The sequence below is a fragment of the Tenrec ecaudatus genome, chromosome 3 (assembly GCF_050624435.1).
Source record: "Tenrec ecaudatus isolate mTenEca1 chromosome 3, mTenEca1.hap1, whole genome shotgun sequence".
Lineage (NCBI taxonomy): Eukaryota > Metazoa > Chordata > Mammalia > Afrosoricida > Tenrecidae > Tenrec > Tenrec ecaudatus.
Window position 1 is genome coordinate 217,012,400 of NC_134532.1, and position 23,030 is coordinate 217,035,429.

General features: G+C 61.6%; 2 protein-coding genes across 2 annotated transcripts; one reads left to right on the forward strand and one right to left on the reverse strand.

Moving 5' to 3' along the window:
* Positions 1-4,226: 4,226 nt before the first annotated feature.
* Positions 4,227-8,638, forward strand: MYL5 (myosin light chain 5). The gene is made up of 6 exons (XM_075544553.1): positions 4,227-4,425; positions 4,577-4,652; positions 5,344-5,448; positions 6,458-6,536; positions 7,805-7,853; positions 8,502-8,638. Exons 2-6 carry the CDS (start codon positions 4,589-4,591, stop codon positions 8,601-8,603), a joined length of 399 nt encoding a protein of 132 aa, XP_075400668.1. The 5' UTR covers positions 4,227-4,425; positions 4,577-4,588; the 3' UTR covers positions 8,604-8,638.
* Positions 8,425-22,729, reverse strand: SLC49A3 (solute carrier family 49 member 3). The gene is made up of 10 exons (XM_075544552.1): positions 22,160-22,729; positions 15,938-16,096; positions 14,969-15,182; positions 14,741-14,817; positions 12,380-12,517; positions 12,113-12,229; positions 11,046-11,198; positions 10,734-10,891; positions 10,435-10,544; positions 8,425-9,361 (listed from the first exon to the last, which is right to left on the reverse strand). The coding sequence occupies exons 1-10, from the start codon at positions 22,313-22,315 to the stop codon at positions 9,168-9,170; spliced, it is 1,476 nt and encodes a 491-aa protein (XP_075400667.1). The 5' UTR covers positions 22,316-22,729; the 3' UTR covers positions 8,425-9,167.
* Positions 22,730-23,030: the final 301 nt, after the last annotated feature.

Here is a 23,030-nt window from a genome sequence, read left to right on the forward strand (position 1 = left end):
AGCGAGGACGTGGGCGCGGCGCCCCCTGGCGGCCGGGGAGGGAACAGCGCGCGCCCCGCTCAGCAGGTGACGTCACCGCGCGCGCGGGACCGCGATGACCGCGCGTGCGCAGTCAGCGTTCTGGGACGCGTGGGATTCCCCCCGGGCTGGGCGTGGGAGACCTGTCCCCTGGCGTTCCTCCCGCCTGGCCCTGCGCGACGCCCCCGGCCCCCACCTCCCACCCCGCCGGGACCAGGGCGAGTCCAGCCCACGGCACACGCACCGCTCCCTGAAAGCTTGGAGCGGAGTGCATGAAGTTTACAAATCGCACGTGCCAAACCGGTGCAGGCCCCCCACTTCGGAGATACCCGACGATCCTCTCGGGGTCCTCCCCAGGACAGCCCACCCCCAGAACTCAGTGCCCAGGGACCCAAGCTCCTCCAGTCCCACTGGGTCAATACCAAGGGCTCCTACCCCTCAGCCTGGCTCTGCCCTAGGGAGCCGGTGGGGAAAGGTCCTGGGGCTTGGGAGTTGGAATTACACCTTTGGCACAGGGTGACCTCAGGGTCTGTAGGTGGGTTCCCAATGGAGAAGGGGGCCCATTCCCTCTGCAACCCTGCAATGACGCGCCGCACACACACCCTGCTCAGGCCACCTGCCCAGCCCCCACCCCGAGTCCTAGTCTTCAACCTTGGGAGCTCGCCTCACTAAGCCAACAGCTGCCCCGGGCTTCCCATGCTGACCTGCCACCCCAAGCTGCCAGCCAATCCCAGCCAGGCATCTGGGCCTCAGGGACCACTGGGCCCCAGATGGTCCCAGCACCTCAGGAGGCAGCTGTGTCCCTTTTCCTGATCAGGTCAGTCCTGGACTGAGGGGAGGTGTAGCCTGGGGTAACCGGACTTCACTTCCAGTGAGCAATGCAGTATGACCCCATGGTCCTCATGTGGACCCAGCTAGCCCCAGGAGAATCAGCAGGAGAGGCCTCGGGGGCTGTGGGGAGCAGCCAGCCCCACTCCAGACGCCGGGAGGCCATGCTGCTCTGTCTGGAGAGCCTTTGGGGTGCTGTACTTGGACGCCCAACGCGGTCCGTGGGATGCGGAAGTCTCCCTCCCATTCCCCATCACATCCATGCGTGTCAAAAGAGACCTTTACAATGAACGGACAGGGTCCCTGGTCAAGAAACCCTTGTGGAGGAGGCGGGACCGGAACTGGACCAGACCAAGCCCCCACTTCCGGCGTGTTCCATCATCCAGACCCTTGGCTGGATTGGACAAAGGCCCTGCCCTGTGGCCCTGACGATCGGTGGGGGCTGCTTGCCTGTGGGCAGCCCTGTCTGGAGTCCTCTGGAAAGTGTCCGATGAAGTCAAGCTATAAAAACTTAAGGAGCACACCGTGCTGCGGGGAGCCCTGGTGGCCCTGTGGTTAAGCGCTCTACCACTGGCCAAATGGTCAGGGGTCAGAACCCTGCCAGCATGCGGCGGTCTGTGCCTGTAGAGTCCAGCTGCCACCCAGGCCGTTCCACTCCTGGCAGTCTTATATAGAGTCTCCGAGGCTGTCCGTTTTTACAGGAGCAGACAGCTTCCTCGTTCTCCCTTGGAGCAGCTGGTGGGTTTGAACCTGCAACCCTGTGGTTACCAGCCCAGTGCCTAGCCCAGGGAGGCTTCTTCAAAGCCCTTGAAAGGCTTCTGCGGCCATTCTACTCTGCCCTACAGGGTCACTCTGAGTCCATTTGCCTCAAACGAAGGCAGTGGGAATCCAATAGCAGTCGCAGGAACCTGGCTTGGAGGATGCTAGCCAGGGAAAGAGGACAGGCGGTGGACAGTGGTCATTTAAGTCAAGATTGGCCCTTGTCCCACCTCACCTGTTATGAGGCACCTGGTGATGACTCGTGGGAATGAAGATTTGGAAACACCAGTTTCCAAAGGGAGGATTTTGGGAGGAGCCCTGGAGCTGGGTGGGTATGTTGGAGCTGCCACCCTGGTCTGATGGAAGTCGCCTGGCATCTGTTTCCTGGGCCGGGGACACTGGGCCTGTCAGGACCTCTGAGCCCTCAGGTCCACCGTCTGTCTGGGGCCCCACCACCACCCTTCCCGCCTCTGAGGTGACCCCAGATCCTTCATGGGCACATCCCCCGCCTACCCTGAGCCTTTCTGCCTGCGCCCCAGTTCTTGGGCCCAGGAACCCGTCTGGTGCAGACTGCTCAGCCTCTGTAGCTCCATAGACCCCAGGTCCTGCCCCAGCATCCTCCTGCCGAGGATCAGGGAGCAGCGGAGAGTGGATAGGGATGTGGCCTGGACTCTGCCCAACCTCATGGAGCGGGGCCAACTGCTCCTGCTGTTGCTCCTCCATGCTTCTGAAGCACTTCAACATTGCCACAGGATGGGGAAATCCCGGAGCAGGGTCACCTCGCTCTGGCATCCCTCGCCGCCCCAGCATCACCCCCCGCCCAGCCCCCAGAGCCCTGAAGCAGCTGGGCTGGTGACCTCAGGTGACAAGTGAGCTTTGCTTACACTGCATTTTTTAAATAGACCAGGCATCCCAGCAGCTTTGGCTTCCAGAATCAAAAATAAGTGTCTCTGGGTCCCAACGGGGGAGGAGACCACACAGCCAGGCTGTGTGTGTGTGTGTGTGTGTGTGTGTGTCACGGATCAGAGGCTCCCCTCAGAACACACGCACACCTACCTCTGCCCAGGTCCCTCCCCTGGGGTCCCGGTGCCCACCTGGCACAGGATACAGGGCGCCGAGATGCGGCTGCACCTGTCATCCGGTGCAGGGCCACGTGACTCCCAGCATCCTCCGGGGCTGCAGCAGTTATCTTTAGAGCTGGCTCCGGCTCTGCTCCCCAGGGGGCTCCCTGGGCTCTTCTCAGTTTCCCCCCAAGCATCAACCTCCCCCTTCCCCACCTGCCTTAGAACACCCCCTCAACCTTGCCCTTGGCTCCAGCCCCATTCCACAGTAGCCATGCCCTCCTGCGGGGGTCTCCCCAGCCGGACCCTATTACTGCGCTCTTCCCCAGCTCTGGCCTCACGGCATCCCATCTCCCTCACCTGGTGACAAGTCCCAGCCAGGGTTCCCGTGTGCCAGAATCTTCCCGGAAACCTCCAGTGTCGTCAAAACTGTGTCTCCTAGGGGGTCGGGACCCCGACGGAGGAGACTGTGGGGACTGCTTTGGCAGATGCACATGTAGCTCAGCAGCCAGGCCCTCCTGGGGGACCCAGCTTTACACCCCCACCCTGCCACCCACACACAGGTTCTGGGGGCACATGGGGGCGGGGGCAGTAGGACCATCCAGGCAAAGTTTTGGCAGCCACTCCTCTGCTTGGCCTCAGACAGCCCGAGTGGTCCTCTCCCTGACCAGGCCCTGGGGCTCGTGACATCAGGGCACCCCTCTCACTCTGCAGGCCCGCCCCCCAGAATGCTGCCTGTGACCCTGTGATTGGTCCTTGATTAGGGGGTGCAGTGAGAACCCTGTAGGCCAGGAGGCTGGGGTGCCTGCCTCTCGGCTCCACCAGCTCCCTCCCACCCAGGACAGGTCACTGGCTTTGGGGCCAGGCAGGAGCCCCAGCCATGGGGGCGAAAGGGTGGTCCTGGGACCAGGCGGAGGTGGGGCCTACTGACCATTCTTGTCACACAGCCCTTGATGACCACCCCCCAGGTCCACTGGAGGCCACTCTGCAAATCTGGAAAAGGCCCCCCTTCCTTGGTGGGGGCTCCCTGGGCCCTCAGGATGAGCACATGCAGGGCCGGGAGGGGCACTGGGTCACTCTGCAGCTGTCTGGTCCCCCGGGGTGGGCAGGAGCCTGCCCTTGTAGGGAGCGGTGGCTGAGGTCTGAGCCGTCCTGGGGGACCAGGCGGGAGCTTAAGACCGGCGAGTCCTGGCAGCTGGCACAGGGGGCTCATTGACAAACCAGGCATGGTGAGCGGCTTGCTGGTGTGGGCTGCTGGGGTCCAGAGAGCATGAGGGTGTGAGGGTTAGGGTGAAGGCCAGGGTCAGGGTGAGGGTCAGAGGGAGAGTGAGGAGGGGGAGGATGATGAAGGAGTGAGAATTTAGGTGGGCGGTTTGCATGAAGCAGAGGGTGAAGGGGTGGGTGAAGGATGAGCGGAGATACTGGGCTTGGGAGACACGCTCCACCCTGCTGAGACTCCCCTCCCAGAACAAACCCACCCACCTGGGGATCCCCAGGGCACAGCCTCCTCCTAGCCAGACCCCAGGCCTGGGTCCCAGGGGCCCCTGCCCAGTACACGGATGCTGAGCCTGCAGCTGTGCTGCGCCCCCGCTGGGCACGGGCGCCCATCCTGGGCCCTGGAGAACTCCGGCACGGCTGGCTCTCGTTGCAGGCCAGCAGGAAGACCAAGAAGAAGGAGGGGGGCGCCCTGCGGGCCCAGAGGGCGTCCTCCAACGTCTTCTCCAACTTCGAGCAGACGCAGATCCAGGAGTTCAAGGAGGTGCGATGCGCCCCACGTGAGGAGATCACCCCTGGGCCCAGGACCCCTGGCACGGGCCAGGGAGGGGGTGGGCCTCCCCGGGAGGGAGCAGGTCCCTGGGCACGTGGTGGGGCCAGGAGCGGGGGAGGGGCTGACGGCGACGGCTCCGCAGGCATTCACACTGATGGACCAGAACCGCGACGGGTTCATCGACAAGGAGGACCTGAAGGACACCTACGCCTCCCTGGGTAGGCAGCCCTGGGAGACCCTCACCCGGCCCCCCAACACACGCACGCACACCCTCCCCCCTAGTCCTTCTGGATCGGCCTGCACCCAACCTGAAGTATGATCCTAGGGTGAAAGCCGACCCCCACGGGCCTGCTTGCCCGCGGGAGGTGGGGCTAGGGACTCCCCCACTCACCCCCTGGTATGGAAACCCCCCTGGTAGGACCAGAGCTGGCAGGGAGGGCTGGCACAGGTTGTGGGGGATGGGCCCGGCTCCTGGAGCGGGTGGGCACTGCAGTGAGGTCGGGATGGGGCTGGCCCAAGGAAGTGGAAACTTCGGTGACACCCCCCACCCCACCCCGGAGCTAGAGCCAGACACAGCCCTGCATGACATGACCTCTCCCATGGCTCCCTGTCCCCTGCTCAGCCTGGCCCACTCGCTGGGTGCTCAGCTTCTTCTGGGGGGGGAGGGGTGACCCTCCCACCTGCATGCTGAGCGCCCCAGTTTGCTAGCCTCTCTCCGGCTCCCCTCCTTTGAACCGGCACGGTTGTGGGGGTCACGATGGGGAGAGGATGGAGGTGGGTGGACCTCTCTAGGAGTCAGGGCAGAGAGCTGGGCGGACAGATGGGGGTGAGGGGAGGGCAGGGCCTTCCCCAGGCCATGACGTCGCTGCCCACGCCCCACCCCGCACACACACGCACACCTGACCACAGGTAAAACCAACATCAAGGACGACGAGCTGGATTCAATGCTCAAGGAGGCCTCGGGGCCCATCAACTTCACCATGTTCCTCAACCTCTTCGGAGAGAAACTGAATGGTGAGGGGGCATGGGGCGCAGACACAGGGGGGGTGGGGGAGGGAGGGAGGGCCCGCAGACAGCAGACGGGCGGGGACACCGGATGGAGGATCCCAGGTGTCTGGACACTGGGTAAGGATTGCGGCTAGCAGGAGTGTGGACAGCGGATGTGCAGGAGCCAGGGTTGGGGACTGGGTGCCAGGTTTGGGACAGTGGGGTGTAGGGACATCAGGCAGGTGCCAGGGGTCAGATGCCAGGTGAAGTCCTCAGGCCCAGGTGTCCACTGCGTCTGTGTATACATGTAGCTGGGGAGACCCCAGGGGGTGCAAACCGCTCACAGACTCAGCCGTGAACCAGAGGGCTGGAGGTTCAAGGCCACCCCAGGCCCCTTGGAAAATAGGCCGAGGGATCTACGTCCCCGAAACCAGCCGCTGGCTGGCCTGCAGAGACAAGTGAGGCCCACGTGGAATTGAGTCACCCATTTAATCCAACTCCAGACGTTTCCCATCAAGACTGGTATTTCCCGTTCTCCTGGAAATCCCCAGCTCCTAGTCTCAGGGCACTCCGGTCTCTGGAGAGCCCCCGGTAGCCAGCTCAGGGGTGTGTCAACTGAGCCGCTCCAAGCCTACCTGGAGCTGTGCCTGCCCTCCACTTCCGTCTGTCCCTCCATCACCGAGCCCTGCCCCCATTCCAGCCCTGGCTGCACCCTAGGAGATCCTGAAGAGCCCCGGCTCACCAAAGTGACCGCGAGGGGGGAGTCCATGGTCTCCGGGTGGACAGGCTCAGGCAGAGGGCACACGTGGCAAAGGCCTGGACCCCCGGGAGCGGGCGGTATCTCCCTCCTCCCCTACCTGGAATGGGAGAGGGCGAGGCCGACCCTCCAGGAGATGGACTGGTGCCGTGGTTACAAGCATGGGCTCAGAGCCCAGCCGGGACCGGGCGGTGCCTCATTCCTCCTGTTGCTGCGGGGTCCACACGAGGGGAAGCTGCCCACTCGGCGGCCCGAACAGCAGGCTGTCTTTGTGGGCAGGTGTGGACGCCGAGGAGACCATCCTAAATGCCTTCAAGATGCTCGACCCCGACGACAAGGGCAGCATTAACAAGGACTAGTGAGTGTGGGGGGGGGGGGGGGCAGGATGGGTCCTTAGCGAGGGGCCACCCCTCCTCCTCTCTCCCCTGGCCCCAGTCCCGGCCTCCATAACTGAACATCAACCCATCCCAAACCCACGCCCGCTGCCCCTCAGCCAATGGGGACCGATAGCAGGGCCCTCGCGCCAGCTCCTGCCCAAGTGCTGGTGTCACGGCCTTGGAGAATTTCCCGAAGGTCACCAATCATGGTGATTACGCAGCAGCTGTTGGTACCAGGTGGGGGCCACAGCGGCCGCACCAACGGGCTCGGGTGTAGGAACGACTGTGAGGATGGCACGGGCCGGGCAGGGTTTCATTCTGCTGTGCGCAGGGTCGCTGTGGGCCGGAGACTCAGAGTGATTAACTGTAGCCCCTTTTATTGCCGGAGTAATCTGAGTCCAGTCTTGGCAACATAGTGGGCGGCCAGCTGCCAGGTCAGCAGTTGGAGACCACCAGTCGCTCCTCGGGAGAAAGACGGGCCTCTCCACTCCCGTCCAGAGTCACCATCTCCAACACCCATAGGTGCAGTTCTGCCCTGCCCTGCAGGGTCCCACAGTCAGCATCCACCCCGGGCCAGTGAGTCTGGTCTGGGACCGAGGAGCCCCCGGGCGGTGTAGTGGGTGCCAAGTTGGGGTGCTAATGCAAGATCAGTTCAAACCCACCAGCCACTCGGAGGGAGAAAGGCGAGGCTCTCTGCTCCCAGAGATGTCTAGCCCACTGGGGCAGTTCTGCGGACTCAGAATCCACTCAGTGGCAGTGCCTTGGTTGTTTTCCGGGCTGCAGTGGGGTAGGGAGTAAACTGGGCTGCTCACTGCAAGGTTGAAGGTTCAAACCCCGCCTCCCCCCACCCCCAGGCTCCGATGTTAGAAAGGCCTGCTGATCTGCTCCCATAGACTCCAGTCTAGGAACACTCCTGCCCCCCACCAGAGTGGCCTCACTAGCACCAAACCACCAGTCCTTTATACCAGGCACTGGGGGAGGGAGCATTCTGACCGCATGTGCCTCTCATCACCCTCCACCTCTGCCCCCACCAGGTGCCCACCCTGAGCCCAAGCCCCTGGGCAGAGCCCCCGGGATATTGGCACCCCAGCCACCCCAAGCCCCTGTAGGGAGCAAGGCTGGTGGAGACCCCATGGACAGGCCGCATGCTCTCGGGTCTCCCCTGCCCGAGGGAGTGGGTTCCAGGCAGGTGGCCCCTGGGGCAGCCCCTGCTGCTGCCCCTTTGCTCAGACACCCTGCCCTTTTATAGCATCAAACGCTTGCTGATATCCCAGGCCGACAAGATGACCATGGAGGAGGTGAGGCCCTGCCCTGTCCACCTCCCCCTGAGCAGTACTGCCACCAAGTCTAGTCCAGGACCTGGGGGCGCTGAGGGGGGGGCAGTGCAGGCAGCTGTGGGACACAACCACCCCCACCACGGGAGGGTCTCTCCTTTGATGACTTCGCCCACGGAGTGCGGGTGGGGGTGGTCGGGAGGAGAACGGGGAGCTGAGGTCAGCAGGGTCGGGGTGGGGACTGAAGGCTGTCCTGGGCATGTCGGTGCCCCGGCAGGGATCTCCACACCCTCGCACCCTTACCTCCTCCCACGCCAACCCTAGCAGGATGACACCCGCCCCCCCAGTCTGCTACAACTCTCAGTCACCCACCCAGCCCCCACGGGATGAAAGGCCAAGAGCCTGGCAGTGTCCTGCTAGGTGACTGTGAAGGGGTGGGGCCCAATGTCTGCACTGCCCCTCCCACCCACCCCTGCACCCTAGTCCCCATCACCACCACCCACCACTCCAACCACAGAGAGGTGTTGCCAACAGCAGTTCCAAGCTTGTATTTCCCGTCTCCGTCCAGCCCCTGGGGGCTCTTCAGGGACCCCTCTCAGAATTGCCCCTCCCCTCCCTCCTGGGCCAGACTCGCCGGGTGTCTGACGCCCCGCCCTCTGCTCCCCCCGACAGGTGGACCAGATGCTGCAGTTCGCCTCCGTGGATGCCGCAGGCAACCTGGACTACAAGGCGCTGAGCTACATCATCACGCATGGGGAGGAGAAGGAGGAGTGAGCCCCAGCCCCCCGGGCTCCGACCTTCAATAAATGTGCTCCCACAAACCTGTGCTTCCCAGCGTCTGACTGGGGTGGCTGGGGGAGGGGGGCACTCCTCCCCGATCTTCCGCGCCCGCCCTGGGACTGGAACACGATTCTTCCAGCCAGGCCCTCAGGAACGAGCCCAGTTCACACCAGATTCTATACCGCCCCCCAGGGGCCACGTCCCCCAGGTTCAGGCTGGCCACCAAGGTGTCCAGTGGTCCCTCTAGGTATCACTAGACCAGGTATCCCACTAGGTATCCCACTAGAACCAGTCCCCATGGCTGCAGCCACGGTGTGTCCTCATCCTGAGACAATCCGTGGGCTGGGCATCCCCGTGAGTCCGCAGGGAGCTGGCCCCCACCCTTGGCTCTGGGTGGCTGTCTAGGGTGTGCCCTCGTCTCTCCAGGCCAGGCTTGCAGCAAGTTCTGTGTCAGGAAGATCTGCCTCTTGTCCCTGGCAGTCTGCTTCCTCTGCTGGTGGGCCACCACGACCCCAGGGTCCTGGGCTTGGCGGGGGTCGGGGCCAGCAGCTTGCTCCCCTACACGGCCTGCAGAGCCGGCTGTGGGTGCAGGGCAGGGGACTCGGGGTGCGACTGCCATGGGGGGACGGTGACCTCCTGGATGGAGGGGTTGGCGCTGGCCTCCACCTGCAGGCGCCGGTACGAGGTGTGGAAGAAGATGACGAAGACACAGCTACACACGGTGCACAGGGCGGCCATCACCAACAGCGGCACTGCAGGGACACTGCATGTCACACGGTCACACAGCCCCCCCCCTGACCCACGCTGACCGCACAGCCACCCAGAAACAGACCCTTCCCACAGCCTTCCACAGCCTGGACTGGGCCCCCGCTCCAGTCCAAGGCAGACAGGCCTACACAGTCTCTGTCTCTGGTCCCTGTCCTCACACCTCTCTCTCTCTCTCTCTCTCTCTCTCTCTCTCTCTCTCTCTCTCTCTCTCTCTCTCTCTCTCTCTCTCTCTCTCTCTCTCTCCCTCCCTCCGTCTGTCTCGTCTCTGTTTCTCTGTCTCTGGTCTGTGTGTTCTCTCTCTCTCTCTCTCTCTCTCTCTCTCTCTCTCTCTCTCTCTCTCTCTCTCTCTCTCTCTCTCTCCCTCCCTCCCTCCCTCCTTCCCTCCCTCCCTCCGTCTGTCTCTAGTCTGTTTCTCTGTCTCTGGTCTGTGTGTTCTCTCTCTCTCTCTCTCTCTCTCTTTCTCTCTCTCTTTCTCTCTCTCTCTCCATCTCTCTGTCTCTGATCTGTTTCCATCTCTCTGATCTCTCCATCTCTCTATCTCTGGTCACTGTCCCCATCCTGTATTTCTGTCTCTAATCTGTGCTCCTACCCTGTCTCTCTCTCTGATCTCTGTTTGGTCTCTCTTATTCTCTGATCTCTCACTTTTTCTCTCCTGATCTCTCTGTCTCTAGTCAGTGTCCCCACCCTGTCTCTCTGATCTTTCTTTTTTTCTCTGATCTCCGTTTCCATCTCTCTGTCTCAGACCTCCTGGACCTCCTCCTTGGGGCTCAGCAGGGCCTGATGTCCACCCCAACCACCCTTCTGTGTGCCTTTCACACCCACCCCTCGCAGGAGCCTGCAGCCAGCACCCGAGACAGAGGACGCTGAGGGCGTGAGGGGAGCTGGACCCTGGCAGGATCAGGCCCTGGCCTCCCCCAGCTGGACCCCTTGAGGCTTGTTCTGGCCATCGCTGGACCCCAGCCGCCCTCAGCTCTGCTCGCTGTGGCTTGGCCCACACTGAGAGTCTTGGGGGCAATGCCCACTCCCGAGAGAGGGGCTTAGAGTTGAGTGGGCTCACCTGTCCAGTCCAGCGGGGCCTCCCCGTGCTGGCAGGTGGAGAAGGAGGGCCCCTTCCGGGGCACGGTCAGCGCAGTCAGCAGCACCATGATGAGTGTGCCCTCAATCTGCCTGGACACACACACGAGACACTCAGCCCCCACCAGCCGGACACCACCAGGGAGCAGGGCAGCCGTGCGGTCAGCGAGCAGGGACTGGGCCACATGGCCTGGGGCTGACCAGTGTGGTGTGCACGTGCTGGCACTAGAGAGAGGGTACTGGTCCTAATGCCGCGGGGCCCAGGGGCGCCCGGTCACTCACCCCAGCACAAAGACCAGGCCCGTGGAGGCGCCCTCGCCCACGGGGAAGGAACACTCCACAACCAGCTCCGTGGCTACGGGGGCGATGGACAGGCCGAAGAAACCAAACAGGAAGCAGACGACGGCCAGCCAGATGGCCTGTCCTCGCAGCTGGGACACCTGAAAGGGAGAACCACCTCAGCGGATGGGGAAGCGCCGTGTGTGTGCCGGAGCCCCCGCTCCTGCCGCACACCTCCCAGGACCAGCCCCGAGGTCAGAGGTCTGGCTGAGCCCCTGCAGGGGTGGCCTCAGCCCGGAGGTGGGGGACACTCACCACTGAGAAGGCCACACAGGCCATGGACATCAGGGAGAAGCCGATCTTTGTGGCCTCCATGAAATGCTTGGTTCGGTCCACATACAGGCCCAGACCCAGCGCCCCCAGGAAGCCAGCCACGATGAAGAGCGCCCCGCAGAGGCCAGAGAAATCCTGGGGGAGGGGGTCGGGGCACCCAGGGAAGGCCGCTTAGCTCGAACCCTTCAGACGCACCAGAGGCCCAGGAAGGACCCCACCGCACCCCGGTCACTCCACACCCAGGCCTGCAGGTGGGGAGGTCTCCCCTCTACCGTGTGAGCTCCTCACTCAAGAATTGCTGGGGGAGATGGGCCCCTAGGCTAAGGGGAGAGGGTGTGATCACTGTGGTAGCCCCCGGAGGAGGTGGCACATTCGCGTGGGGACCAGCGATGACGCCAGATGACAGAAGGGCAGTGAACAGAGCTGGGGCCTCCTCTCCACAGGCCCTCTTTGGTCTCACCTCCAACTATCAGAGAAGGGCCCCTCCCTTGAGACCTTCCAGGGGTGGAGCCTGACCGGTAAGGAGGGCAAGCACCTCCACCCTCACCACTGAGGGTCCACCCCTGCAGTTACCATCGCCACCACCAGACCCTGCCACCAGGACTACACCTCCTCCTCCATCCCATCTCCATGGGAACCAGGACACCATCCCTCCCATGGCCACTGACAGCTCCTCCTCCACCACCCTGCCCCAAAAACCACCATCTAGAACCACTTCTACCATCCTGGTCCATGGCTACCTCCGCCACCACCATACCCCTGGCCCCCAGAACCATGCCTCCCGTGTCATCCTATCCCCATGGGCACCAGAACCCCACCCCATCCCCGGGCCATCCCCACCCCTGCTACTAGGAGCCTTCTTCTTCCTTCCCATCCTCAAGGGTGCCAGGACCTTCACCCCATCCCCATGACCACCCACACCGCTTCCTCCGCCACCGCCTGCAGGGCTCAATGACACCCTGGCAGCCAAAGGGCAGCAACACCGTCCCCGTTGAGTTGTGGACCCTGGGCATCTAGGGAGAGCTGGGTGGCCGGGGAGAGACACTCACATTGGAGTAGCCCTGCGCACAGAGGATCTGCTCCAGCAGGGCGCAGAAGGCGGAGAAAATCCCGACGGCAGCCCCGAAGCACAGCGCCAGGATGATGTAGGCCTTGTTCAGCACCAGCTGGGGGTCAGGAGTGGGCGGAGGAGGCACAGGGACAGCTCAGCCTGGGGGCCACCCATGGGGCGCTCATGCTGGTGTCATGACAAGCGGGAGCTTCCCCAACCCCCTGCCCTTCTGGGATCCTCCCAGCCCAGGGCCCATGGCACTGACCAGCTTCAGCCCAGCAAAGAACTTCTCCGAAGTGGAGCTGGCGGCCCCGGCTGAGGGAGGCGTGGGCGGAACACTCTCCCAGAGGCACGTGGAGGCCAGGAGGCAGGCAATGCCAGCAGGGATCACATAAATGCCGAGCTGGGGGGTGGGGTGGGAGGGTATGCACGTGTGAACACCTGTGCACACACATCTGACGCGCACATTCATCTATATGCACAGCCGCCTCACACACGTGTGCTGGGTTTCCATGACAACACTGCCCCCCATTGTCTGTCCTCCCTGGCTGTCTGGCTGCGGGTCCAGCTGGGACTAGCGCTCTGCCCTGCTTTCCCCATCCTTCTTCTCCAGGTGAGTGCTTGCATGTGGAACTGTGGTTTTCAGGACACCTCTCAGGATCCACCCTCAGACCCTGTGCTTCTCTAGAGCCCAGACAAGCCCACGTGGCAGAGTGGTGCAGGGAGGGCCTGTGTGTGCCCTCCTTCCTAGTTCTTTGAGAAATACTGTGGGAGCATTCCTAAACCCTTGAAGCACTTCACTCTGGTCCAGTTCTTGAGAGCAGTTACCAGGAACAAGAGGACCTGCAACTCCCTCCCACGTAGCTTTCTACCCTAAAACGATGGCTGGTTTTGCTCCAGTGAGGAGTTGGTCTCCAGAAGCATAAAACATTGCTTCTATACAAGCTCCGAGTTGATGGGCATTATCTCATGGGTAACCAAAGACTGGTGGAACTCTGGCCTGGCTAGGGAGGCCCCATCTTACAAGTGATGCATGCTGAGATCTACAAATGGCTGGATTACAGAGGTCTCCTGGGTCTCCTGGTTGCGAGAGAGGCTGCAAAGAGCTGAGTGGGTAGAGGAGCAGAGCCAGGTGGAAGCTGAGTGATCGTGAAGCTGCCACTCTGACTGTGAGCCAGGCCAGTTATCAGCAGAAAGGCCCATGATGCCGAGATCTGGCTACAGTGAGACCTGGAAGGAGAGATCAATTGAAAGCTGAGCTGGCTGCTGTAGGAGCTGTGAGCTGGGCTGGGCTGGTTAACGATGGAGAAGCCCAGTGTGGCAGAGGGAAACAGAAGAGGAGAGAGCTGAGCTGGCTGCTACAAAGGCTATGAGCCGGGCCAGTTAGCAGCAGCGAAGCCTTTATGGCAGAGCAGTCACATTCAGTGACCCGTGTAGGAGGTCGTATCTGTTCCAGTGGGGGGACATGTCTGCTCCGTGAGCTCTTTGGTCCTGGCCAGAGGCTGTCCTGCTTGTGAGCTTCCGGATCCCAAGTTACTCCTGTTAACACGTCCATCCCGATCCCGTCCTGTAGCCTGTTACTTCCCTAATCAGCCACAAAACTGCGAGTGGGATCTGTGAGTTTCCAACGGCTGTGGCAACTAATGACCAAACCCTGCCAAGAAGCGGAAGAGGCCCTGCAGGTTTTCGCTGGAGAAGCAGAAAGGAAAGAACTTCTACCTCGTGGGAACCAGCTTTGTGTTTGTCTCCATTCTCGTCCCTCGGGAACGGAGACAATTCATTACAAACAATTCCATTACCAACGACTCACTGGCCGTCTCCTGTCCTACCATGAGCCAGTCACACTGAGCTCACCTCGAAGGGAACTTCTGAGCCCCTTGGATGCCACTCTGGCTTGCTCCTGTCCCTGGCTCAGCCTGAGACACCTGCACTCATCCACCTGGTCCCCGATTCCCTCCCTGCACCCCCAAAGCATCAGCTCTGTATATACTGTGTAGTGTAGCACTTGCTGCCCACAGCTTCCCTACACCCCAACCACAACCTTGGCACCTCTCCCTGGGGCTTCAGCCTCTCGTCCACGTGCCCAAGTCCGTGTTTGTGCCAGAAACGCTCAGTCTCCTGCATACACCCTCCTCCATGGAGCAAAACCCCACTCCTGATACCTGTTGCGGTTTTTGGTTGTTGGGTTTTTTTTTTTTCTGTCCTGGCTTCTTCCCTCACCCTCATCTTGCTCAAGGGACTCCAGCCTCCCTGGCCTTCACTTTGAAGTTCTGACTCCTCAAGCTTACTGACATTTCAGGGTCCCAGCTTCTGCTGGCCCCTCTTCCTCCCTGACTCTGGTCACCAGCATGCTCCCCACTGCTGCCTCCAGCCTCCCCTGTAGACTCATTTACCCAGGGAACCGAAACCCCAAGCACTGCGCCTTGGAAGGCCCCCGGCACTCACACAGATGCACAGAGCCCCATGCATAGCATGTCACCCACCCCAGTGTCTGCACAGGGGGGCTGGGTGTGTGCCCATGCTCGCCTAGATGGCCAGGTGCATGCTCCCATGGATAGATGTGGATATTCACGTGCACATGCGTGCACACGCACGCGCACACACACACACCCCTGGCCTCACTCACCATCAAGGGGATATCATCCTCGTTCTTGACTATCGCAGGTGACAGCACATTGGCCAGGAGGATGCCCAGGGGGTTTGCTGTATGGACAGGATGGACAGACCAGCATCAGGTTTGCTTGCTCCCAGCAGGACCTCACCAGTCCCAGTGTGGCGGGAACCCGCGGCAGTGGTGGGGTCACGGGGGTGGAGGGAGGGAGTGGGGCATCCCCCCCTTGCCGTTGGGACTCACACATGGTGGCGATCATGTTGGCCGTGGCTCGCTGGTGCTCAGGGAACCACAGGGCAGCCAGCTTGGCCGGCGAGAAGATGACCAGGGTCTGGGCCAGGGCACAGAGGCTTTGCCCGGCCATGAGGTAGAAGAACGGGGGTGGGACTGAGACACTGGCGCCGGGCAGAGCACGCAGCCCGCTTCCCAAGAAGTTTAACCAGGCACCCAGGATGGTCTGCAGGGACAGATGGACAAGGATGGCGCACTGCCCAGGCCACCTGCTCATAGGCCCCGGCTCCTCCCTGCTTCTACATCCAGGACAGAGTGCCTCCTTCCTGGTCTCCATGGGGGATGGGCGGGTGGGTGGGAGTAGATGGAGGTGGAGGGGGTTCTGGGGGAGGTGCCTGAGAGAAATGTGGAACCAGTCTTGAGCCTTTTGTGCCCCTTGGGCCTTCACATCTCTGAAGTTGAGGGGGGTGGGGGTGGGGGGTAGGCAGCCTCCTGGCCCTCACCTCCCCTTCCACAACAGTCTCCGCCTCTCCCCACCGCTGTCCCCATGTCCAGCCCCCTCCTGACTGCCTTGCGCCTCACAGGGTCTGCCTCTTTGCTCCTCTGCCAGGTCTCCTGCCTCATGCTCTGGGAGTGCCCTCTGCTCACTGGCCTGCCCCCTGCCCTGGCCAGGCACACCCCAGCACCCACTGTCTTTAAACCCTCCCTCAGCCATGCTCCTCTGAGTACCAGCCCCCAACCCCTTCCTCCCTCACAAACTCCTGAGGCACCCTGCCATCTGTTACCTCGAGTGTAGGGGACCCCCATCTGAGCCTGCCCAGCCTCCTCTGGGGCCCTGAATCCTGACTTCCACCCTCCCAGCTGCCCTGTGGCCCTGCCAGGGAGCTGTCTACCAGGGGCAGGAGTGGGTGAGGAGGAGGGTCCAGGGTCCCGGGCCTTGGGGGAGTTGGCAACCACACCAGCGTGGGGCTGGAGACTCACCGCGCCACGGAGCCCAATGGAGTCCAGGAACCAGATGGCCACCATTCCAAAAGGGACAGAGGCCACCAGGTAGACCAGCGAGAGCCAGTTGACCTGCCCGATGGACAGAGAGAAGCGCTTGGCGACAGTGTCGGCGACGGGTGCGAAGCTCAGCCATAGCTGCGGGCACAGACAGGGCCGGGGGTCAGCAGGGGGTGGTGCCCACAGCTAGCAGCACCAGGGAGGAGAGGGAGGAGGCCATGTCGAACCAAGGACCAGAGTGCGCAGTCATGGCCTCTGTTGAACCTGGAGGAGCAGGTGGACGAGGGCTGGTTGCCCAATGCTGTGCCCAAGCAGAGGTGGCACCCCCTAGTCCGTCCACAGCCCTGACGCTCACGCAGGACCCACGGCGAGGACCGAGCAGCCCGTCCTTCCTCCTTTGCCCACCGAAAGCAGGGTGAGGGGCCTCATGCAGGCCCGCTGGTTGCAGCGCCGCCAACCGGCAGAGGGGACATGGGTCCCCCAAAGAGCCCCTGCTCCTGGCCGGACTGGGCAGAGAGGGGTCGGGCGAGGTGGGGATGGAGTCCTGATCTGCCTGATCCATCCTTCACCGGCTCCTAGAGCTGTTCCACGGGATTCCGTTGCAGGCGGCAGGTACACCCGCCGCACAGACGGCTTCAGCGTGTTGAGGACTGAGGTGCGCCCGACCAGCCGGGGTCTCGTCCATCACCTCCCACGCGCGCGAAGCGCTGCTCACTGAGTAAGGACGGCTGTAGAAGCATCGCGGCATCAAATGGTGGCGCTGAGAATACGGAAAGGACCAGGGACTGCAAAGACCGGGGGCCCTCAGCCTTCCTCATGCCGTCGCCCTTCACACAGGACCCCCCAACCACAACATTATTCTCCTTGCTAGTTCATCACTGTCATTTTGCTACTGTTACGAATCGTCGTGTAATGTCTGGTAGGCAGGATGTCTTTTGTTTGTTACAAATTCAGCATCACGAAAGCATAGTGATTCTTCACAAAAACAATGTCTATATTGTGAACCATTTAGTTCTGATGACAAATCAATGAAATTCTGTCTTGAAGCATGGGGTAGCGTGGGTTGCAGTCTTCAGGCCCCGTACTCATAGGTGGGCGTATCTGCATGTGGGTGGACCCGTCTGGAGTTGGATAGAGGAGGGGCGTCTCGGTGCGTAAGACCATCAGAAATATGTGTCTTAGGCGACCCCTGAGAAAGGGTCATTCAACCCCCCAAAGGGGTCTCGACCCACAGGTTGAGAACCACTGTGTTAAAAGGACAAACCCATCTGTCTTGGAAGAAGTCCGGCCAGAGTGCTCCTTAGCGGCAGGCATGGGAGAATTGATCTCACGGACTTTGGACGTGTTGTCAGGAGAGAGCAGACCCTGGGGAAGGGCATCGTGCTTGATAAAGCGGAGAGGGAGTGAAAACGAGGAAGGCCCTCGGGGAGATGGACGGGCGTGGGGGCTGCAGCAATGGGCTCAGGCTCAGGAACCCTAGTGAGGACGGGGCAGGACCTGACAGTGTTTCGCTGTTGTGTGTGGGGCCGCCCTGGGTCAGAACTGACTCATGGTGCCTTCCAACAACGTCTCCTGGGACCCAGATCACACTGCCAGCACTGCCCTGGCCTATCCCTCCCACTGCCGCTCCTGCGGGCCGGCGCCCTGGCACCTGGGGCTGCACAGAGAGGACCAGGCGCCTGGCTTTAGTAGACAGCCGTGAGCCGTGGAGACCCAGGCACAAGGGAACAGACTGCTGTCCAGCCTTGCGCTGTCCTCACGATGGGACTGCTGGGTCCCGCTGGACTTTCAGTGACTGATTGGTGCAAGGGGATCACCAGGCTTTTCTTCCTAGCTCATCTTAGCCCAGAAGCATAAGGGGGTCCCTATCACCCTCACTGTTGTCTCAAGTTGATGCTGACTCACAGTGACCTACGGGACAGGACAGAACTGCCCCTGTGGGTTTCTGAAACTCTCTTTTAAAAAAAAAAAATCATTTCATTGGGGGCTCTTACAGCTCTTTTCACAATCCATCCATCCGTCCATCCATTGTGTCAAGCACATTTGTACATTTGTTGCCATCATCATTTTCAAAACATTTTCTTTCTACTTGAGCCCTTGGTATCAGCTCCTCTCTTTTCCCCTCCCTCTCCTACCCTCCCACCTTTGTGAACCCTTGATAATTTATAAATCATTTTGTTCTCATATTCTACACCGTCGCGAGAGAGCAACTCTTTGTGGGGAGTGGGCAGCCCCGTCTTTCTCCCGGTTCAGCATCATAGCAGATTTTCATTCGAAGACTTGCCCAGTCTTCCAAATGTCGTGAGACCCCTGCCACCGCCCCCCCTCCAACCAGGCCCACTGGCTGAGACCAGTTGAAGGAACTTGGGGTACAAGGAAAACCCACCATCCAGGGCCACCTCCTAAAACCACACCACCCAAGCCAGGGACGCAGGGCCAGTGCTCAGGTAGCCCGGGGGGTCAGGCTACGTGAGAAAGCCATGGTGGCCAGGGCAGTTCCGGCAGAAGTTTCCAGAGTCACAGCCCTGCAGTGACAGGCCTTTCCCCACCAGGGCTGGCTCTCCAATCTAGCCAAGCACAGACGGGGCCCAAGAACCCGCCTGCAGATGCTCCTGTGAAGTGGGCTTCTCCAGCGCAGCCAAGTCTCGGACTCTGTCCCGAGCCTGCCCTGCACGGTCCCTGGCCCCCAGGCCTGCCTTCCCTGACTGCCCAGCAGGGACTTGTCACTTCTGTGAGCTGTGGGTCCCGCTGCTTTTCATGACAGGCTCCCCCAGCTGCCTGCCCCATTCCCCACTGTCCAGGGGAATCCGTAATGGCGCAGCCCTTGCATGCCCGAGGTGCGTGGCAGCAGGAAGACCAGCGGATTCGGACGTAAAGTCCCCACCACAGCCCAGGCAAGAACAGGGGACCAAATGGGGGCCGGCAGGCTCCTGGCCACCCCTGCTGCATGGGGAGCCTTGTCAAGGGCTTGGGAGGCTTCACTGGTGGGGGAGTGGGGTGTTATTTCTGCTAGTGGGCAGATGGGCAGGCAGGTGGGCAGAAAGAGGAGGTGGGGGCAGTCCAGGCAGGATGCGGTGGTGGTGGGAGTAGAGCAAACAGAAAGGCACCCAGTGTCCGAGGGGACAGGGCTAAGCCCCTCCCTTCCCTGCTTTAGAAACAGACACTGCCCACCAGAGAAGACCACAGGCTGACACTGTCCTCTCCCTTCCTGGAATGTCCCCACAGCATCCCCTGCCCTGTCACTGCCACCAGACCTCCCCTCCCACCCCCCACACTGCCCCAATCACTGTCCCTACCCTGGACCAGATCCTCACACTCAGAATTAAATCCCATTGGTCCACCTATCAGCCCCCTCCCTGACTGGGCTCTGGCCTCCCAGAAGTTTCTAGTTCTTTCTACTGCGGTGGGGGTGCCCAGGGAGAAACCCTCCCTCCTGAAGGACTCAGGGGGAATGGGGAGAAAGTTTGCAGGAGTAGCATGGGGTGGGGCAGCCCCTTGTAATCAGTGGACCTCATTCTCACCTTGGTCCTCACTGTCAGAAGTGGCCCCCAAAATTCCCGACAAGAGACTCTGGAAACCCTGGGCGGGGGTGGTGGTGAGGACTCCAAGCCAGAAGCCCAGAGAAGACGGTCCAGCAGTGAGTGGTAAGCCAGACTGAGGGTGGGCCTGCCCAGCAGGGGCCCACGTCCCTGGGGGTGCAAGCTGAGAGGGGGAGTTGGTGGGGACAGAGTTGGTAAAGGAGGGCAGCATCCATGTCCCAAGTTGTTCATCCCAGCAGTGGAATTTTCCAGAAGAGTTGCTGACACCCAATCTAGTAATTCATGGTGTGTCTCCCCCCACCCTGCCTCCTCCCACACCCACCAAACAGAAACCTCAGCAATGGGCATTAGCATTTTATCATAGGATCAAACTCCCTGCCGTGGGGGCAATGCTGACTCACAGCAAGCCCTACAGGACAGAGCAGAACCGCCCTGTGGGTCTACTCTTTATGGGAGTAGACAGCCTCATCTTTCTCCCAAGGAGCAGCTGGTGGTTTTGAACTGTGGACCTTGAGGTGAGCCGTCCAGTGTGTATCCACTATCCCACCAGGGCTCCTGGATCAGAAGATGGTGTTGCTCTTCTTATGGGGCTGTCCAGCTGGTTCCAACACGCGGGCACACCGTACCGCGGAAGGAAACACTGCCCAGTCCTGCGCGGTCCTTACATCCGTTCTATTGTTTGGTTTGTTCCGGCTACTCTGTCCGTCCATCGCCTTGAGGGCCTTCCTCTTTTTCACTGTCCCACCATTTTACCAACACGATGTCCTTCTCCAGGGACTGGTCTCTCCTGACAACCCGTCCACAGCATGGGAGATGGAGTCTCGCCATCCTTGCCTCTAAGGAGCGTTCTGGCCGGGCTTCTTCCAAGACAGATGTGTTTGGGTGTTTCCTGGCAGTCCAAGGTACTTTCAGCAGTCTTCACCAACACCAGAGTTCAAATCCATTGATTTTTCTTTGGTCTTCCTTATTCAGTGTCCCGAATTTCACATGCATATGGGATACATTTGCTTGCATACAATATGTCTTAGAGTAAACGAATATCAACAACAGAATGGCTTTGTAAACAAATGTTCTACATGGAACTACAAGACTATCGAGTGGCCCTGTAGGACAGAGTAGAACAGCCCTGTGGGCGTCCATGGCTGTCAGTCTTTACAGGATCCAGAGCCTCATCCTTCCACCTCAAGGCAGAGGGTGGTTTCAAACTGCGGGCCTTGCAGTTAGCAGCCAAGCACCTAACCCACTGTGCCACCAGGGCATCCCAAACCCGAACCAAACGCACTGCCATTGGGTGGATTCCCACTCACAGCAGCCCCAGAGGACAGGGCAGAACTGCGCCCTGTGTGGTCCGAGACTGTAACTCTTCCTGGAGCAGAAGAAGAAACATCTGTCCTTCTCTCTCAGACCACCCGGTGGTCAAACTGCTGACCTGGAGGTTAGCAGACCACCGCATGACTCAGGACACAACCAGGGCTTCCCCTGGGCACTAGAGGATTCAGAAAGCAACACTGAGTCCAGAATGTTCCGCCCTGCTGTTAAACGGATACAGGTAAGCTGAACAGCATGCTGGATAAAGTGGAGGGTCAGCAAGACAGAGGAAGACCTTCAGCCACACCGGTGGACGTGGTGGCTGCCACAAGGAGCTGAAACATGAACACAGCGCCAGACCATGCAGTGCTTCTGTCTGCCTCCCCTAGGGTGGCTCTTAGTCGGATCTAATCCTCCACCCCGACCCCCACCTAGCAACCCAAGTTGGGCTTATCGCTAACCACAGAGATAAACCAGGTCTGCTCACTGCCATCCAGTCCAGTGGATGCCAACCCACAGCGCGCCTCCCAGCGGGGCGGGGTAGAACTGCCCCTGCGGGTTTCCAAGGCTGCAATTCTTCTCAGGAGTAGAAAGCCTCGTTTTCTCCCACACAGAGGCTGGTGGGTTCAAACCGCCGACCCTGAGGTTAGCACTCCAAGTCGTCACCGCGAAGCCACCCACTCTTAACGAGAATAACAAACTCGGGCCGAAACACGGCACAAACATCTTAGCAGTTTTGGAATTTCGGGGTCCTTTCTGACACCTCCTTCCCCAAGGCAGCCCCCTAGTGACCGCGCAGGGCAGCGCACCCTCCTCCGAGGTCAACGCGTCACACCGCCCACCTCCTTGCACAGGGGCGGGATCCGGGACCCACTCCGGCTTACAGCGCTGGGGGGTCATCCCGGCCACCGCCAGGGCACGCGAATGGCCTCTTTCTCCAGCGGCCCCCAGAGCCATTGGCAGGGGCACGGCGCTGTCCGCCCTGATGTCCCCCGCAGGCTGTCGCCGGGCCGGGCGCCCGGAGTGTGTGCAAGAACCGGCGCTTTGATGGCAGCAAAATGAATCCGGGGCGACGCGGGCCACTCCGAGTCACCGGGAGCCCGACCGGGCAGGGCGCCCCGCGACCCTGAGGACCGAGGAGGGAGCGGGCTCCCTTGGTCCCCCCTCCCCGCCGGAAGAGTCCCCTCTCCAGAGTCCAGGGGCTGGGACGCCCGCCGGGGACCTAGCATCCAAGCCTGCTCCCGGAGGAGCCCCAGCCTGCGGTCCCCGCTGCCCGGACCCTGCCCTGGCTCAGGGGCGCAGCGCCCCACCTGTGCCTACCCGAGACCCCCGCGCGGCCCGGGCGCCCACCCACCGTGGCGTTGGAGAGGCTGAGCAGGCTGAGCACCAACAGGAACACCCAGCGGCGCCTGTAGACGCGGAAGCCGGGCGGCGAGCTCGGGGCCTGGGGCGGGGGGGACCCCGGCCTGCCCCCCGCGGTGTCCGGCGCGTCCCCCGCAGGCCCCGCCATCGGTCCGCGCCCGCGGGCCCCTGGACTTAAGGACCTGGGCGCGTGGGCCCAGCCCGCCCCGGGAGGAGGGGCCGGGCGCAGGGGGCCGGCCCGTCCGAGGACCGGGTGCGGTCACCGGGAGCAGCCTCGGGGCGGGCAGGAACCGCTGGGTCTCGGGTGGGAAGGACAGGTGCGGAGGACGAGAGGAGGGCCCCTCTGTTCCGGGCGTGTTGAGGTCGGGGTGGAGGTCCCTGCCACAAACACACACGCATGTCGCCCCTCTCGGGAGTCCCTGGACCTCTCTGGGGCCCCACAGTGCGTGCTTTCCTTCGGGAGACAGAAGAGGGGGCTCCGGCCGTTCCCTCCTGTAAATTCAGCCCTGGGGTCACCCCGCTCTGGGCAGCACTTCCTGAAAGGGGCTGTGGAAACGGGGCCTACCGGCGGAGCACGTGGGCCATCCCAGTGCCCGCCCTCCAGGGGAGTAGGTGGGAGTGGCCAGAGGGCAGCCTGGAGGAGGAGGCTGGATTCTCCCCACAGACCTTCTACGAAAAGAGAATTAGGGGGCGGTGCTCCAGGAACTGCCTTGACTCCGGCAGCTGAGCAAACACGCCTGTGGGACAGAGAAGGAATTTGTTTGGGATGGAGTGGCCTTTGTCATTGCTGTCACTAGATGCCAAGGAGTGGACCCGAAGTGACCTCTTGTACAACAGAGCAAAACACTACCCGGTCCTGCTCC